At 49.9% G+C, this 16741-nt stretch overlaps 3 protein-coding genes across 3 annotated transcripts; 1 reads left to right on the top strand and 2 right to left on the bottom strand.

Annotated features, from left to right (window-relative positions):
* Positions 1-5397: 5397 nt before the first annotated feature.
* pme1-0 (Pectinesterase) lies at positions 5398-6447 on the bottom strand (the record flags this gene model as incomplete). Its single annotated transcript, XM_032023456.1, has 1 exon — positions 5398-6447. The coding sequence occupies one exon, from the start codon at positions 6445-6447 to the stop codon at positions 5398-5400; it is 1050 nt and encodes a 349-aa protein (XP_031879652.1).
* Positions 6448-7848: 1401 nt separating this feature from the next.
* CGGC5_v014138 (Calcium channel YVC1) lies at positions 7849-10049 on the bottom strand (the record flags this gene model as incomplete). Its single annotated transcript, XM_032023455.1, has 5 exons — positions 7849-7887; positions 7941-9553; positions 9608-9709; positions 9764-9792; positions 9850-10049. 5 exons carry the CDS (start codon positions 10047-10049, stop codon positions 7849-7851), a joined length of 1983 nt encoding a protein of 660 aa, XP_031879653.1.
* Positions 10050-14194: 4145 nt separating this feature from the next.
* Positions 14195-16397, top strand: CGGC5_v014137 (uncharacterized protein; the record flags this gene model as incomplete). Its single annotated transcript, XM_032023453.2, has 6 exons — positions 14195-14698; positions 15462-15478; positions 15538-15561; positions 15638-15642; positions 16020-16258; positions 16305-16397. The coding sequence occupies 6 exons, from the start codon at positions 14195-14197 to the stop codon at positions 16395-16397; spliced, it is 882 nt and encodes a 293-aa protein (XP_031879655.2).
* Between the last annotated feature and the right edge of the window lie 344 nt (positions 16398-16741).

Here is a 16741-nt window from a genome sequence, read left to right as displayed (position 1 = left end):
ACATCACACCGCACCGCCGGCATGGACACGTCCAAGTACTTAACCAAATCCGCGTAATAAACCATCTCCAATGCTAACAATACAGCTAGCCGTCATTCAAGTTTGTCTCGAGACGTGCTCCAGTCAACCCCAAAAGTGAATGAATTATTGGCAGATTCTAAACTTGTAATGGCGGTTGCCAGGTCCTCTTTGCTCGGGCTTGCGACTCTGCTGACGTATGACTTCGTTCAACAGGTCAATTTGCCATCCGTATTACTCAAACACGTGTCTTGGCAGTTTGTTAGTGGATGGTCCCATCATACTTTGCTTTCATGGTCTTACCCAAGTTCAAAGAAGAAGGCTTCTTTGTGCCAGAAGCGTCAGTGCAACGGCAATTCAGTGTCTTCTTATCACCAGCAAGACCACAGTCACAGAACTTGAAGGACGGACTTTCGATTTGTTAATTTTGATTGGAGCGGGGTGCGGAACGTAATTGAACTTACTTGCTGGGGCGGCACTGTAGACATAGCGGCAAATCGGTTGTTAGACGCTGAATCATAAGCTTGCAGAGAAGAGATGTCCGGAAAAGGTACGATATGCGGGAGAGGCTTACGACAACTTGGCCTCCGACATTGGCGAGGCAGCTTCTCAAGTCTAGGCTTGAGTCATTCGAGTATTCATTGTCAGCGGTGAAGCAGAATGCCTTAATGCTGGTGGAGAAATACGACATTCCGGAGCATGACCCTGAGAAGTCTTTTGCAGCAACTTGGGCTATAGGTACTGCTGTGAGCAGAGACAGGAGTGTGTTCATACTCATGATGAGTAATGAGTAGCGTGGCTGGAAAGAAGTTGACTTATTTGTGGAGAGAAATGATCGTAGTAGAGAAAAGAGCGTCTTATGTATCGACTTTGGCTTAAGGTTTTCGACAATCTATTTCTTTCCCCCTCTGGTTCGTGGCCAATCTCCCCTTGACTGACATGAGTCGTGAGGGCGGCCTTTACACAACTTTCTTGGTGCAGGGCGATTTCCATGGAAACGTATTTCAAACTGTGATTCTTCTATCATCTGGACGCAGGTCAAAAAGCGGCACGTGGTTTATTGCGATTCAAAGGATGGGGCACGCATGCAAAACGTGGCCGCTATGTAAGGGCAGCAACAGTGGTCGACGTGGACTGCTTGTCCTGACTCGCGGTCCCGAAGCCGCCATGACCAGGTCCTTCGCCGAATCCGATCATAGACGAGCAAGAAATACTATGAAAAAGCATAGAACGATCTCGCAATAAATGATTACAAAGATGATGATGCTATTCTGAAGTTATAACTCGATGAAAAATATTCCAGAGCCACGATGCGTGGATCTAGCGTGGCGGTGGGGTACCAAGATTCCAAAGGCCTCCTGATGGTCTTCCACATCATGCAGAAAAATGAGTTATTCTGGTCCTAAAGGCGATTCTCTACGAAAGCAATTTTATACTGAAAATGCTTTGTCGATCGTGCCGTCAACCCTCGCACCAGCAATCGCAGTTGCCGTCTGAAGTCGCCATCGCTAGGAAGTTCCTTGTTTGGCACTGGGATTGTCAGTAAGGCGGACGATGGGGGGTAACTCAAGGTTAATGAGGCGCAGCTTACCGTGGAACTGCAACGACCACTGCAAGCCGTTTTATCGGCATCACCGCAATTGCTTTGCCACTGAACATTTACCACATCAGTGCTAATTCCCCTGTTGCTTGCTGCTGTACTCACGGAAGCTGGCGTGGATTTAAAGCAATGGACGTCCCTGACGGCTGCGGTTGCCGTCGAAATGTAGACGGCAACAATGCAGAAAGTATGGCTGATCTTCATCTTAAATGTCTGATTTGAACTGGACCGGCATGTCTAGTCTGTCGAGTGGAAGCTAGATAACTTTAAATAGTCAGTATGAACCTTGCCATTTGATCTGAGTGCCTCAGTCACTGACTCGTCTGGTAACAGCTGTTTTGAGCCGATTAATCTATTCCGTACGAGTGGGAAAGGCCTCGCTTCACAATTGTTCTGGGCTTCAAGGCTGTCGAGCCCGTCCGTCCGATTATGATCAGAGGGATCCCAATTTCCCGCCCGCAGTTAAGCTTGATTGAGTGGAGAAACCTCGGGGCCCGTATTGCCTTTTTTGTTTCCCTTGTCTTCTGCGACCAGAACACTTGTCCCGCTACGAGACAATAGACTTGGATGTTCCTACAGGGCCCATACAAAGCCACGGTTGGGGACGAAGAAAGAGTGTTTAATCTTCTTTCAAATGACATCCGAGGTACCTGAGCTACAAGCGTACCAGATATCCTGAGAGTAGACCTTGCTGCTGGCTTTGGCAATAAATCTCAGGAGACGCCTGACGGCCCCAAGAGTGATTTAGTGAGATACCTTATCCGCCCTCACGTTTTGATCTTAGTTTTCTTCCTTCGGCCACCTCGAAATTTGTGACTGCAGCCTGGAATATCATGTGAGACTCAAATGTGTTTCCGTTGCTGCTATAAACCATTCTGCTGTTCATGCGCCTGACGGTATTGCGCCAAGGCTCACCGCCATTGTAAACCCTAACGTCGAAATCGCTCATTAACGTGGGAACGTGGAACTTGGTTTTTTACTTGGCTTTGACAAGTGACTGCAACGTACATGTCACGATTAGTAGGCAATTTTCAGATCTTCTGGTCGACAACAATTCTTACGACCGCAGCGTGGAAGCTCCTGATCACAATGCAAAAATTCTTATCTGCTAGAAGATTTCTCGGAGAATGATGGGTTTTATTGGACGTTATTAGGGGTCTTATTGGATAAAAATACATATGTATGTAGCTACTCCAATTAAAATTTTGCGAAGTGTCCTCAAGACCTCGCCCACGGCCCAGTGGCTTAGACGTGGTCCGCTGAACATCATCGGCCTAAAAGGAGAGGCCGAATTGAGCCGGAGAGACCATGGAGTGAGGAGTCATGATCGCCAACGGTGGCGCACCGAACCCCTAGACCTGAGTTGAATCATCAATGTCTCTCGTCAAGCCTAGATCCCTGAGTTTGGTGAGGCTGTTTGACGAATATTGATGTGAGCGGCAGTTGCTATCGCGCAAGTCCATAGTAATATCGCTTCGTAGGGCCATGTCTTGTTTGTATACGTTAGGCGCTTTTCTGTACATGCTGCTTGATATGCGCGTTCGGATCCGGCTTCATGCAAGAGGGTGTATCCGGAGCGCTCTGGGTGGTCGTGATGCCACGCGTGGGAGCACATGTGCTGCTACCATAACTCTTTTGACCGGAGAAGAGATCCAATCGTTCCAAATATTCCCAGTGGCAGGAGAGATTTATGCGAGACATTTGCGAACTTCTCTACAACCTAACTTTTTGAGTATGTTCTGGTCGTAAGCTCAGCCTGTGCCATCTGGTTTAGAGGATGTAAAAGATACGTGGCCCAGCCCACGTTTCTCGCGGCCCTTCTTCCAGTGACCAGCGAGCAGAAATACCCACAGCCCACCAGACTATTAGGAAGGCAAGAGCAATCCAAATGGCGTCGTCGGCGGTTACATGCGGGTTCCAGAATGATATGGCCAAGAACGCGGCGAAGGTGAGGGCAATGATGAATAGGCCAATGATACCTTTCACGCAGAAGCTGTCACTCATACCACCCCCGATGTCGCTTGTGATCCGCATGCTTTCTGGTAGGCCCAGTTTATCGTAAACTTGTTGAATTCGTCGTGCAAACGCTTGCTTTTGTCGGAGTATCGAATATCTCAGCAGTGCACCAAGTGCGGTGACAACGAATACTTGGCCCCAAGAGTCAGACGTTACTAGTTGAGCCATCTCGGAGTAGGTCTGAGCCAAATGAAAAGGGATTCTGTAGGGAGAAATGAAAGCTCCAACGAAAAATCTTCTAGAAGAATGAGCTAGGGTGGATGTTGTAGCCCGGAGCTTTGATATCCTGAGCGATTGATGGGTTTGGTATGTAGCGGGCAAGGCTCTCGTGCCACATTCTTAACTGGCAGAGGCCATGGGAGATCCAAAAACTAATTGTTAAAGTTTGATCAAACCACCCAGTCTTGCATAGTAACCCTTCGGGTGCCAGTGGACTACAGCTTTGAGACATGTTTTGTGATTGCCAATTACCATTCTAAAAGGTCCTCCCAGCGCCCAAGGACCGGAAGCCCGATGACCTTTTGATCGCACAGGAGACGGCACAAGACCTGAGATCAGAACATGTAAGGACGTCTTTATTGGAACATATTTATAGTTTTTAGTCGATTCCTTTGGCTTTATTCGAGATGCATCCTCCCCACAACTCCGCGATCATCTCGCCTCGTGTTTCGCATGTGGCGTGCCTCCATTTCGATTCGATCCGCAATGCCCATAAAAACCCAAAAAGCAAAGCTCAAAAGGAGAACAATCAGGGCGTCGGTGAATGTAACAAGGGGGTTGTATGTGGCAGCTGTCACCATCATACAGAACAGGATGCCGGTGAGAATGAGTCCAACGACGCCATACACACAACCGCAGTCGCTCATGCCGTCTTGGAGGTCGCTTGTGATTCGCATAGAGTTTGGCAGGCCCAGTAGGTCATCCAGTCGTCTCATCTGTCGTACGAAGGCCGCTTTATGCGGTAGAATCAACCATCTTAATAGTATGCCGTGCGCTTCTTCGATCATCACTTGCTCCTGGATTTCCATGTGATAAGACAAGGCTCAATCCATCCAGCCCTTTTGGTTTGTCATTTTCGTGATCGTTTTGTGTTGAAGGAGATGCTGATTCTCGAAAGGAAAATATATGTTGACGAGGTCTGTCGTGGGTGTGCTCTGGGAGGCAAATCGATGCTTGTAATTTTGTGTTCCGGCGTGGCGAGGAGAAAGGTGATGTGGATGGCTAACGGGACGAGTTTTTATTTAGGAGCGTATTTTTGAGAAAGACTCACAAATGGAAAAGGGTTCCACAGATACTTAAAAGCCTGCCTGAAATAAGAATTGGCGATCCTGTTGGAGATGTGAAAAGCTAGCAAAACGCTTGCACGGACAGGTCAAGTCCCACAGGAACCATACAGTTCCGTGCCATTTAGCTGAATGATGTCCTAACCATATATTACACTACGAGTACAACCTGTTCACGAATCTTGAGCATCCAATGAAATGGGAATACTGAGTTTGAGTACATCAAGTCCTACCCACCCTTGTGGACTGAAAAAATGTCTGTAGACGGATCTCGCCCGTTCCACTTTTCACAATGACCTTCTGCCTGACTGAGGTCTGCATAAGGTACCTTATCACGTAAAGGAATTCACCATACAAGATTTGTGATCATACAAGCCCCCTGTGCTATTGCAGCCAGCTCTTCTGGCCATCGCACATGTTATTCAATGGTTTGAATTGTTCAATATGTACTTGAAGAGAAGGAAACAGCCCTGCCCCTTTTCACAAAAACTCAGAGTCAACCCACCACTCCTTCTTGAAGTCCTTGCCTAACAGGTCATCAGCCTTGACCGGCTTGTCAATAGTTGAGCTGAAGTTGGCTCTGGGACCGGCAGCGCCGGGGCCAACGTTGTTGTACTCCTTGAAGTAGATGTTATCCGTCGGGGAGGTCTTGTCCCAGGTGGACCATCCCTCGGGCCTGACCACATCGCCCAACTCGCTGTCCTGGAAGACAACCCTGGCGAACGTCCTCCATGGACGACCCAGAGTGACGGACGCGGGCCCGCTGGTGCCGGTGACGTTGGCCTTGTTGAAGACGTAGAAGGAGGTGTTGTTGTCGGCGTCGCGGCCGTTGGCGGTGATGTATCCCTTGCCGATGGTGTTGATGTCGCACTTCTCGAACCAGGCGATGGCCCTCAGACCGAAGACGAAGTCAACGGCGCCCTCGATGAAGGACTTGGCGTAGATCTGGCGGCCCTCGTTGGCGTAGATGGTGTCTTGGTAGCCGGTGAGCTTGCAGGCGTAGAATCCGAGGTTGGTAGCCTGCGCGCTGACGGCGAGAGCTTGGCCGAGCTTGTCAGCCTGGCCGAAGGTGTTCTCGATGTTGAGGTTGTAGATCTTCATGTTGTCGGACCAGAGGCGGAGGGTGGCGGTCTGGTCGTTGCTGGTGAGGTTGGCAATCTGGCGGGAGAGGTTGCCGGTCAAGGTGGCTTGGTTGGCTGCGTAGGAGCGGCCGTCGCAGGTGTAACCCTGGATCGTGATGGGACCGGCATGGTTGGGAATGCGAATCTGCTCAGAGTAGTTGCCGGGGTAGACAAAGATCGTCTGCTCCTCCGTGGTGTTCGTCAGGGCAGCAACTGCCTGGTTGAAAGTCGGGAAGCTGTTCTCTGTCTTTCCCGAGGCGTCGACGATGACTCCTTTTCCAGAGAGGCTGGTCTCTGCGTATTTACCTCCGCATTTGCGAGAATCATCAGTGCCAACATTGAGGGCGACTTCGAGAGGAACAGCCGCGGCAAAAGTGGCCAAGGCCAGAACAGGGAGTAGCGCAACCATTTTTAAAAGAGTGTAAAAGTAGGAACGTGAGGTTGGTAGACTGCCATTAGAAATCAGATGGACGTGAAGATCTTGCCCCCCGGGTATTTAAACGGCCATCCGGGAGTTCCAGTCTTCCACAACCCGCCGATCTGGTACTATTCTTTTTCCTCCGCGACATCTTTTCGAGGGCCTATCCTTGCGCCCTGCTCAATTGGGTTCATCTGAATACTGTCAATAGGGTAGTATCCAATTACGCCGCCGGGGCCACGGCATTTGGGACATGGATAGCCCTGCAAATGCGGAGTGCAGAGACAGTGCATACGGAGCGTGTGGAGGAACATTCCGCCAATGGCGGCGTCTCCCCCCTCAAAATGATGCCAAGCACAAGCCTCTTTCGGTTTCCCCTTCTCCCCTAGTACGCGGACTGCAAAAGCCACTGTGCGGCTCTTGGCTCAAGTACATAAACGCAAATAAACGTGAGATAAAATTTGCGAGTCAAGCTTCGCACGGCGGCTGAATTCCAGAATCCCCGAGTCCATTGGTGGAGAAGTTTGCTCGGTTGGACGCAGAGTCGCGCATGCCACCAACCAGGCTCTTGCGTGAACGCCACGTCCGTGATCATGAGATGCCGTGGGCCTTTCTTTTGGTGTTCTGGCATAGATGGGCTAGTCCCGAAAAGCAACCTGCATGGCAACATCGTGTGCCTCGGTTAGCCACAGACATGTTGACGCGTGCACGGGAAAAATTGACGAGGAGAAAAACACCGTCCGTTGCCCACCCGCGGAATCCATGGCGCGAGAAACCGATTCATTCACGGATGGGTGCGATCAGATGGTTTCACGAAAGGTTAATTGATTGGTTTATATCGATCATCTTAGTGCCCCTCGGGCCAGGACTGAGTTGAATGCTTGGCGGTTGAGTCGGTAGCGTGTGGATCTTTCTGAAACTCCCCCTCAATATCGAGAAACCAGGATCTTCGTTTGGAAACACAGTTGCTCAGGCCTCTCTGAGCCCACTGAACGGGACCTCAAGTCCTCGATGGCTATGCAACTAATATCAACAAGTGAGGGTATTGAGTAATCAGAAAGTCTTTCATGTAGATGTTGGGAAAAGGGGTTGCTGAGTCTAACTGGTTGTTGTCAAGTAGGGTCGCATTCGGTTCAGCCGGCAACTACACCATTGCCTGTTGATCGGAAAACGGCATAGAATATTCACTCTGCAACGCTACCGAGAACTCCAACGTGTCCTGCTATTTCATGTTCAAGAAAACTCGTATTGTGAATGATTTGTTGTTTTACAATCTTTGTCGCTATCTTGCTTGTGTCACTCTAGAACTGACTACGGCGCGCAGGTGACCCAGACATGGGCTCGAAGTCGTTTGTTCCCATGCGGTTGACGCTAGGTAAGGGGAATACGATGCTAATAGGCGACGTCATCCTCCCCGGACGTCTTCTTCTGCTGTAAGGGCGGCGTCTGGACCTTGACCGACTAGTTACATCCCATGATCCTACCCTGGAGCCCAACTCGCTCTCCGCAAACCCCACATCACTCAGATTGTCCATCTCCTCCAACTCTCGTTCCACCGCAGGCGGAGGCTCAGCTTTGAACACTGCCTGTATGTCACCATGGGGATTGAAGCCACTGAAATTCCAATGCAGCAGCGATTGCGAGCGCGCTCGTATCGGGTGCGCGACCCTCCGTCTCTCAAGTGCGCTTATGAGAAGTAAAGCCGGGGCGTTGAGTGCCCGGATAAGAGTGACGTTGAGATTGTGGAAAGAGCGAGATGTGAGTGCTGACTTGAGCGGCAGTAGCACAGCAAGAGCGAGTAGGTTGAATGGTGGCGGGTATGCAAAGATCGAGTCGCTTTTTACTCCGGCGAAGGTGATGACGGCTCGGCGGAATTGAATTTCCGCCGGCGCATCCGCGATAATCTTGGAGAAGGTATTGCTCAACAAGGCCACAAGCAAGGTGAGAAAGAGAATGTTTCCAAGGAATGCGAACGCAATCATGAGAGCGGGCCCAAGGATTGGGTGGAAATCGGGAGACCGATCGATACCGGTACCGTCGAGACCGAACCAGGTCCAAATGAGCCACTTGCAAGTCTCGTACCACGTCAGAGATGCCTGGTCCCCAACTCCTGAAGTGGCGGCGTTGCTCCCGATGAGCCACTGAAGAGCGAGGAGGAAGCCCGCAAAACACCAGATGGAAATGAACGTCAGGAGAGTGAAGTCCTTCATCATGGCGTGCATTGCTATGAAGACGATGTTGTCGGGCATAATGGTGAAAGCCACTCTTGTGAGGAGGATAGGGGCTGCCACGCAAAGGATGTGCACGCCGTACCCATCCGCGATAACCCCTCCATACCCCAGTACATCGTATATCCTGGCGAATACATAACAGCTGAAGATGAAGCAGAAGCTAATGTCGAGGAATGACCATAAAGTCTGAGAGTGGACCGCCCAACCGTGCTCGATAATGGCGGCAAACTCATTAAGGGTCCACCCGGCTGTGTAAATGGCGAAGAAGCACTCCCACGTGCTTAACGTGGGACTACTACGGTTTACCATCGTCAACATGTACAGCGCGACGAGAGTCACAAACTGACAGAACTCCGTCACTCGTCGTATCCAAGGAACCAGCATCCGTCTTTCGTCCAGTATTGGCGCTCGATGTGGCTCGTAGAGCGAGACTGAGATGAACTCATAGTGATCGGGCAAAATGTCGACGAACGACAGGGGCGTGTAGGTCACAACCCCTAGGTAAACAGCGTCGACCAGTCTCTGACATGCAGAAGAGCTGAGAAAGACCTTGCTTTCGGATATGATGGCTAGCTCAAGGGCTGTGAGCTTTCTCTCATGTCCATCGCGTCGCTGGATCGGCCACTGAAGCTGTCGGCATTCGCTTTCCACCTCTTCGGGCGCACCTTGGAAGGGGTCGAAGCCTTCGACAAGGACGTGAGCAAGGATCAAAAGGCCGATTTCACCTGGATGATCTTCATGGTATCGGCGCAGTACGCGGCTTGCAACCAGTTCGCAGAGTGCAGCGCGCGCCACGTTAACAGTCTGGTGAGCTGTACTTGTATGTTGCCTCAAGAATTGGATGCGGTTCGCCAGTAGGCAGTAGACTACACCGAGATCAGTTCAAATGTTGAAATCAAAGCGAGCCCAAGAAGCCGTACCGATCGTGGGATCATCGGGATCATAGAGTCTGTCAACAAGAGGGCGGACGACGAGGGAGTTCATCCGCGGTTCTCGCAGTTGATCCAACGTGTAGGGGTCATCTTCAGGTTGATGTTAACGATGTTTCTCTCATACCAACGATGAAAGCGACCTACCTATGCTTGCTAGGATGAGTCGTCGAATTCTGTCGGGATATGTCAGTCATTGGTGTAGTTGATCGTCAACCTGCGGTAAGCCTCACCGATGAATTGTGAAATACACCGACGGCGGGATCTCTGTGCTAACGCTCCCTGTAGCGCTCGCTGAAATGTGCCTCTCAGCTTCTAAATCAGGTTCGATGCCATTTGCGCCAGGCGCCTCTCCCTCTCCATCACCCCATGGTGACAGCGGTCGAGTCCAATCGATGAGATCCGGGGTCCGGGGGGCCTCGGCTTCTTCCATCTGACGTCAAAGATTCGGTATCGGAATGTTGTCTAAATGGTTTCGGAGATTTGTTTGGTGGCGGATTTTGGCGTGTTATATGACAACCTCTCCAGCACTTCCCTTCCAACCCGGTCCGATGCACGCCCTCGCTAGCCCGGCAACTCTAGATAGCGAAACAGCCGTTCGTATTGGACATGTTGAAAAGCGGTGGTAAAGAGATGGAAGGATCGCAAATAGCTAAGCTTGGGCGGCCTCCCCCGTGAGGGGTTTATTTACACCACGCCGCTCGTCCCCCTGACTCGATGAATTGTCACAGTACTAACGCGATCCGATCAGCATGCACTGCCACGCTCGGGCACCTGACGTAGATGGACTAGAGCCGCGGCAACATGCGGCTCACCGACAACCTTAATTTCCTCACCGAGGTGAAGAATTTGAATATCAGATGATAGATTAGTTTTGAGACAACACGTACTAGGTCGAGAATCCAAAATGAAATGGCGAGCCACATTCGTAGATAACACAAGAAAAGAGAACACTTAACGGACTGTGTCACGCAAGAGAAGAAGACGATGCTTTGCGGGTTGCAACTCAGACTACACAACAACACGCTGATAGAGGAGGAAGCATCATCTTGATGCATCAAAAGTTGTGGGAGATTTCTCACATCGAGCAAAAGGTAATTGAAAGGGACGAGACTCGAACTCGCGCGGGTTGCCCCACCAGGAAACAGATGTTAAGCTGACCTTAACCTGGCGCCATAACCAACTCGGCCACCCTTCCATGGGCACCTGGTTGATGAACCAGTGACTGTTGACGGCGAGCTTTGGATTTGAGAATATGGAGCAAGGCTGGCTAGGGCTTTGCCCAGACCAACCGACCTGTACGGGTACAGCGCGATCCCTGTTCGATGAGTGGGTCCCGTTCTGGATGGCCAACCTCATTTGTCTCACGGATCCCGTCCACTTTTTTGGGTGGTTATCCTGAGCAGTCGCCGTTTTAAGACTGAGCCGACCCTGAGCCGACCCTGAGCCAGGCCTTAAGTACCTGAGCAAGACCCACCAACGTACATGTGCATGCTACGTCAGCACATTGCACACCCTATGCACACCAAACTGTGCAAGCATGGATGCACAGGAGTGTGTATCTAATTATTCGGTATGCATAAATTCTGTCTCCTCGGTAGAAGAATGCGGAGCAAAGACCCGTTAAAGTAGGACTTGCTTTTTAATACCATAACGAGCTTAACTGACTTGCGACATGTAATTAAACAGCTTGAAGACTTAAGTTGTTTAGCCAGCCAAGCTGCTTCGGTCAGGTACCATTGTAAACAAAATTATTCACACTATTTCTGTCAAATGAGAGACGTTGTATGATCACGAAGAATACCAACACGTGGGTGCCTAATCCATGTGAAGTACATTATGCGTTGTTAATCCGCAGAGAGTTTTATTCACAGCTCTTCTTCAGTATGTACTAAGCCATTTGGCGAGAAGCTATCACCCAGATATACGATTCCCTGATCAGACAGGCCAATATCAAAACTCTCATGCAAGCCAATGCTCTTGCCCCGAGAATCATACAACTTGAAGTCAATGCCTGGGTTTAATGCCCGAATCCCTGTATACTAGCATTGAACGAAGCCTGCCGACATGTTCTGGCCGGCTCCCATGATCCGTGTCGGGGAGCAAGGATTGTTACCGATGGTTCTGGAGGTTGAGGCGGGGACGCTAAGAGACGCGCGCCCAACGTAGTGCTACTTAACGATTTTCTATGATCGCCGGGTGCCTTCGTTAATGGATCATGTCTGTTTGTCTTGGTTTGTCGCGTTCTAAGAGCACCAGATACCCGGGCCACGCTAGATTGGTCTTGCTTCCCTACGTCCTCCTCTCTCTGCCGCTGGTTCTGTAGGCGCTGTTGTTGTGATTCAACTCCGACCCCCGTATTCGCCGGCAAATCCACATCAACCATTTGTGCATCCTCGACCTGTTGTAAAGGGACGTCGAGCCGCATCTCAGCTCTGGTATCTGACAGGCTTTCTCCAGCACCCGTCGGAGAAAAAGTTAAAGCTTCTTCATCTGCTGCCTGCATTGGATAATCCTCAACACCTTCGAAGTGGCTTTCACCTCGACTGGTGTTTGAAGCCGAATTAGAAAATTCTCGCCCGGACTCTTCAGCCCCTACTGGGCTGACGCGCTCTTGTAACTCTGCAGGCTCTTCTAGGTCAAAGAAGGCACTGATAACAGATTTACGAACAAACAAGGATGACACATTATTACTTTTCTCGGGTGTCTCCCTCAAAAGGTTAAGTGTGAGGTGTTGGCTGTCTTGATGATACGATGTCGAGTATTGCCGGCCACAACGTCTTTTCAGAGGCTCCCCCAGACCATTTGTCGTCATCTGAGGGCTTTGCGATGAGGCTGTGCATGACCTGGCGGCTTGATACATCTTTACGAGAGAGTGCACGAAACCCTCGAATTGTTGAGGATGATATTCGAATGTGGTCTCCTAGCCGACAACAGACAGTCTCGTGCGTGTTCCTCGTCCGGGTTAGAACGTAGGAGGCTTTCTACACAGGGAGAAGTAAAGCCAAGAGCTTTTGCCTCGGATGCAAGCTCATGCCACTTTCTCAGATTCTTGAGTTTGGCCTGCTGTCGACGGTCACCTTCCTCCACTAGTGGAGTGTCATCCGACAGGTCGAAGACGTTTCTCATGATATGTAAATATAATTGAAGAAACCTTTCGTTGAATACATCGTGGCTTTGATGATTGTCTATTTGAAAGGCACAGAATGCAGCATGTCGTATGGTGCTGGTCATCTGGCTATGCATGAGCAGCTCCTTCATCACGAGCGCACATGGGCGCAGGTATTTAAAGTCCAGCCGGAAGGTATATAGCGACGGGATAAGACGAGTAATGCGTCTTAAATTCTCCAGAACTCTTGGTTTCTTCTCATCTGGGAGCTGTCTGAAGATGATTCCCTGTTGGAGAGCGCCAGTGACGTACTCGTCATCCTGGTGAGAGATGCCGGGAACACGTAGCTGAATGTGTTTCACCGTTGTGTGGTCCACAAACTTAAGTAGAGATTTGGAATCCACAATATTGAGATATACTTGATAAGTGATTTGCAAATAATGCACTAGTGAGAATATGGCTAGCTGTGGTTGAAGCTGACGTACCTCGTCACTCAGGATTGCAAGCATCTTATGCAGAACGCCGATGTTGAACCCTTCGTCGTCAACCCACAGACCAGGGATTTCTTGCAGTTTATAGAGAGCTTTACTTAAATTAAAGCCTTGCGTTTTAGGACTCGTCTGAGAATTCCGCGTTTGCTGTGGGTTAGTCTCGCTAGCCAACGTTTCTTCCCCATTTCGTCCCCTTGCTGATCGCGTTGCTGCACCTCCTTGAATACATGGCCATCGGAAAGGTTTGCTGCGTTATCAAACTCGCTCCTCAATGCTTGACAGGTCTGGTGTGATATATCTAGGAAAGTCAGTTTCGGACTCAGATCAACCGGCTTTCGGGACTGACTATCATCATATAGCTCTACTGTCCACCAATCTGTGCTCCTCGTGCGCTTGGCAGCCTCGATGCGGTGCAGTCCCTGTAGGCCATATATCCTCATATTCTTGGGGATCGTAAGGAGAGGCGGCTCTTCCCTTGGGTTTTCCAGCAAACTACGGAGGGAAATGCCTGAGTTCTTGGCTGCGCGCTCGAGAGCCTGACGCGACGTCTTTGCTGGGAGAAATTTTCGGCGCTCTAATGGCCGACATCCCTCAAGTTTAAAGATTTTCCGCATCCTTTCCACCTTTCTTTCAATTGGTATTCTATCCTGGTATGTGTTTGTCCTCTTGAAATCATCGTGCCCGGGAAAAACTATGCAACTGATGGGAACACGAGCTGTGCCAAGGAAATTCACAAAGCTGTCGTGCGCTACCGAGCCGGTCGTCTGGATAAGTTCTGGCTCCATAGTAGTGGTGGCTTGTTTACCCGCTGCAGTGTTCACCGCGGAGGGTGACTGCTAGTTAGTGTAGCCTATTTTAATGTGTCTTTCGCAGGCCGTTTTTGGACTCCACAGCAGCCAAAATAGGCCTACACGCGCAAGACTATATGATAGCGGGCGAACATGTCGCTGATTGCATGTGAGATCAACCAAATAAAAAATGGCCAAACTTGACCGACACACACTTTTCATAGATGAAGCCGAGACCGATATCGACTTTCCCTTGCGCAGCAGTGACCTCGCCAACACAAAAGCTAGGTCGCTTCAGCAAAGCCGAGTCGTCAGGCCGGTGCCAATTTCCCCGCGCCAGGATCAGCAGAACAACATACTCGTCCCTGTCTCCGCAGGTGCCCCGTGGAGCCACTATGATCGCAAGTTTTCCGTTGATTTCGGCAGTCGAAGACAGGTTACGAAAAGCCGCAAGACTGCCGGGAAGTTCATGATTAGGACCGTTTCCGGGCCAAATACTGAGGAGCATCTCATATACATACGCAGCATTCGCCATCCAAGCCTTGAGCATGTCGAGGAGATATTTACCGAGGACACGCTTGATGGTTTGAACAATTTGCATATTGTGACCGAGTACATGGCGGTTTCTTTGTTGCAGGTCTACAGATCTCCAGCATATCCCACCGAGCCGGAGTTAAGCTCCATTCTGGAGCAGGTGAGTTAGGCGATCGTTTTCTGTCGGGTACTCTACTAAAGCCCAAAGACTTTGGTGGGTCTTGCATTCCTACAATCCAACCACCTCGTCTACGAAACCTTTTCTTGCATGAATGTGCTGCTTAGTCTAGACGGAGACGTAAAGATATCAGACCTGGAAAAGTGCGTTCTTTGCGGAGATGCGACCAAAATGATGCAGTCTTTCAGTGTTGTAATGAATCGGCTGATGGACAAAGAAAAAACGGTGGGCAGGGAAGTTGGTTTGGTCCAACTGCACCGATGGTCGGGATCAGCGGCAGACATGCTAGCAACAACCACTGCCGCAAGCATCCAACAGCTGCAAACCCATCTATTTCTCAAGAGTTCCTGCAAATCAGATCTGAAGTTTCTCGTGGCTTTTGTTATGATGGCAGCAAGGATTGATTATCATGTATCATAGCTCTACTGAATATCCGTCCGGGCAGTTGAGGTTACTGGACTGTAGTATACAGCGCTGGGGTGGCGCTAGGGTGCTGAAACGTGTGGGTCAGCTGGGGCCTCTACACTGCTGTTTCCTGAACTATTTAAGTACCATATTCCCCCTCCCACCCTGCCAATTTCTTGCTCGTGTGTGTTGTCTCTCAGTTTGTATACAATACTATGGGGAAGAAAAAAGATTATTTTCAGATTGCCAAAGATCGTTATGGCGATGATAAACCAAGTATTATTAATCCTGGATGGGTACCTCCACGAGTCGCGCCGAAAACCAAGCGTGACTACCAAAGGGCACTAGCTTGTTACGGTCAGCTATCCGACAGTAGGGTCTGCTAACAGAAGCTGGGGATTGACACGTTATAACAGTTCACTGAGGTCGTGGTCTGAGTCGTAGGTCGTAGGCTGATAGTAGATCGGTCGTCAGAGGCTAAGGTGATCAGTCTTAGGCTCAACAAGTAATTCGCAGTGAAGGTAAGCTGAGAGTATCCGTGAGGATGAATACTAAGTTGATTGCTGAAGAGCTATGGAAGTCTGACCATGAGCCAGGCTCAGGTCATACTATATACAAGTTCTGCACAGTATCTCTTGTGGTGGCTATGTAGGATATCCGTGCTATCCAACATATCCATGGATAGCTGGGATAGCGGACATATCCAACATATCCATCTTTGCCCTGTATCCGTGCTGTTCCCGAAGTCACGTGACCTGTACCATAGTTCTTCCTTTCCCGATGGTTCCTGGTTACACCTGTGTTACTGCGTACATATGTTCTGCGTTAGCCGCCGAGATGCCAGGCGGGGCTGTTCCAACGTGTCATGCCTGTCGGGTCGTAACACTAACTGAATTAGCCGACGAGTTGAAATGCCGCAAGGGGCAGCCGCCGATGCCGCGGAGACACGCTACTAAACAGCATGTCCAAAATCTGGCTATGTTTCACTGGAAGTACGACTATAAGATGTTTTCTGAACCAAGTTTTAGAATCGATCTTTGGGCCTACATTCAACTGCACACCTTCACTTTTGCACGCCTTTCGGACTACTCCGAGTCTTCGGCCAGGCGTGGTAGTGGAGTAGGCTTGTATTTTAAGGTCAGATACTCTCAAGACGACAGCAATCCCATCTAACCAAGCCTAGAACGCTACTTTTGGTGTTTTCAAGAACGAGCAAGGAAATCCAGAGTTCGCTATGGAGTGTCAGAAGCAACTAAAGGGGAAGGAATGGGTGTAAGGGTCTAGGACAAGGTCGATGCCATTGGTCTAGCCTACTACTACGAGTACAATAAATCTTCTTGAAGATCAGGAAACAGAACCGTATCCTCCCTATTTCCTGGGCATTCTTATAACCTTGCCATTGACCTTGTCGATATTCCTGGAACCTTCTAGCAAATGCGCCATTGGATTTTGGTGGGTCCAATGAGTCGTGGCTGAGGGTCTTGCCGAAGGCCGAACACCGGTCCATAGACCGTGACAATGGGACCCTCAAAAAAGGTGATACCTCATGATGCTTTCAGGGCCTTCCAAGTTAACTCAAGTGCAGGACAAGGTCGAGTTTACACGAAGGTTCTCCATTCG

This window comes from Colletotrichum fructicola (genome assembly GCF_000319635.2).
Source record: "Colletotrichum fructicola Nara gc5 chromosome Unknown KSG_Nara_v1_contig08, whole genome shotgun sequence".
Classification (NCBI taxonomy): Eukaryota; Fungi; Ascomycota; class Sordariomycetes; order Glomerellales; family Glomerellaceae; genus Colletotrichum; species Colletotrichum fructicola.
Note: the sequence above shows the minus strand (reverse complement) of the source record. Positions and strands in the feature narration are given on the sequence as shown.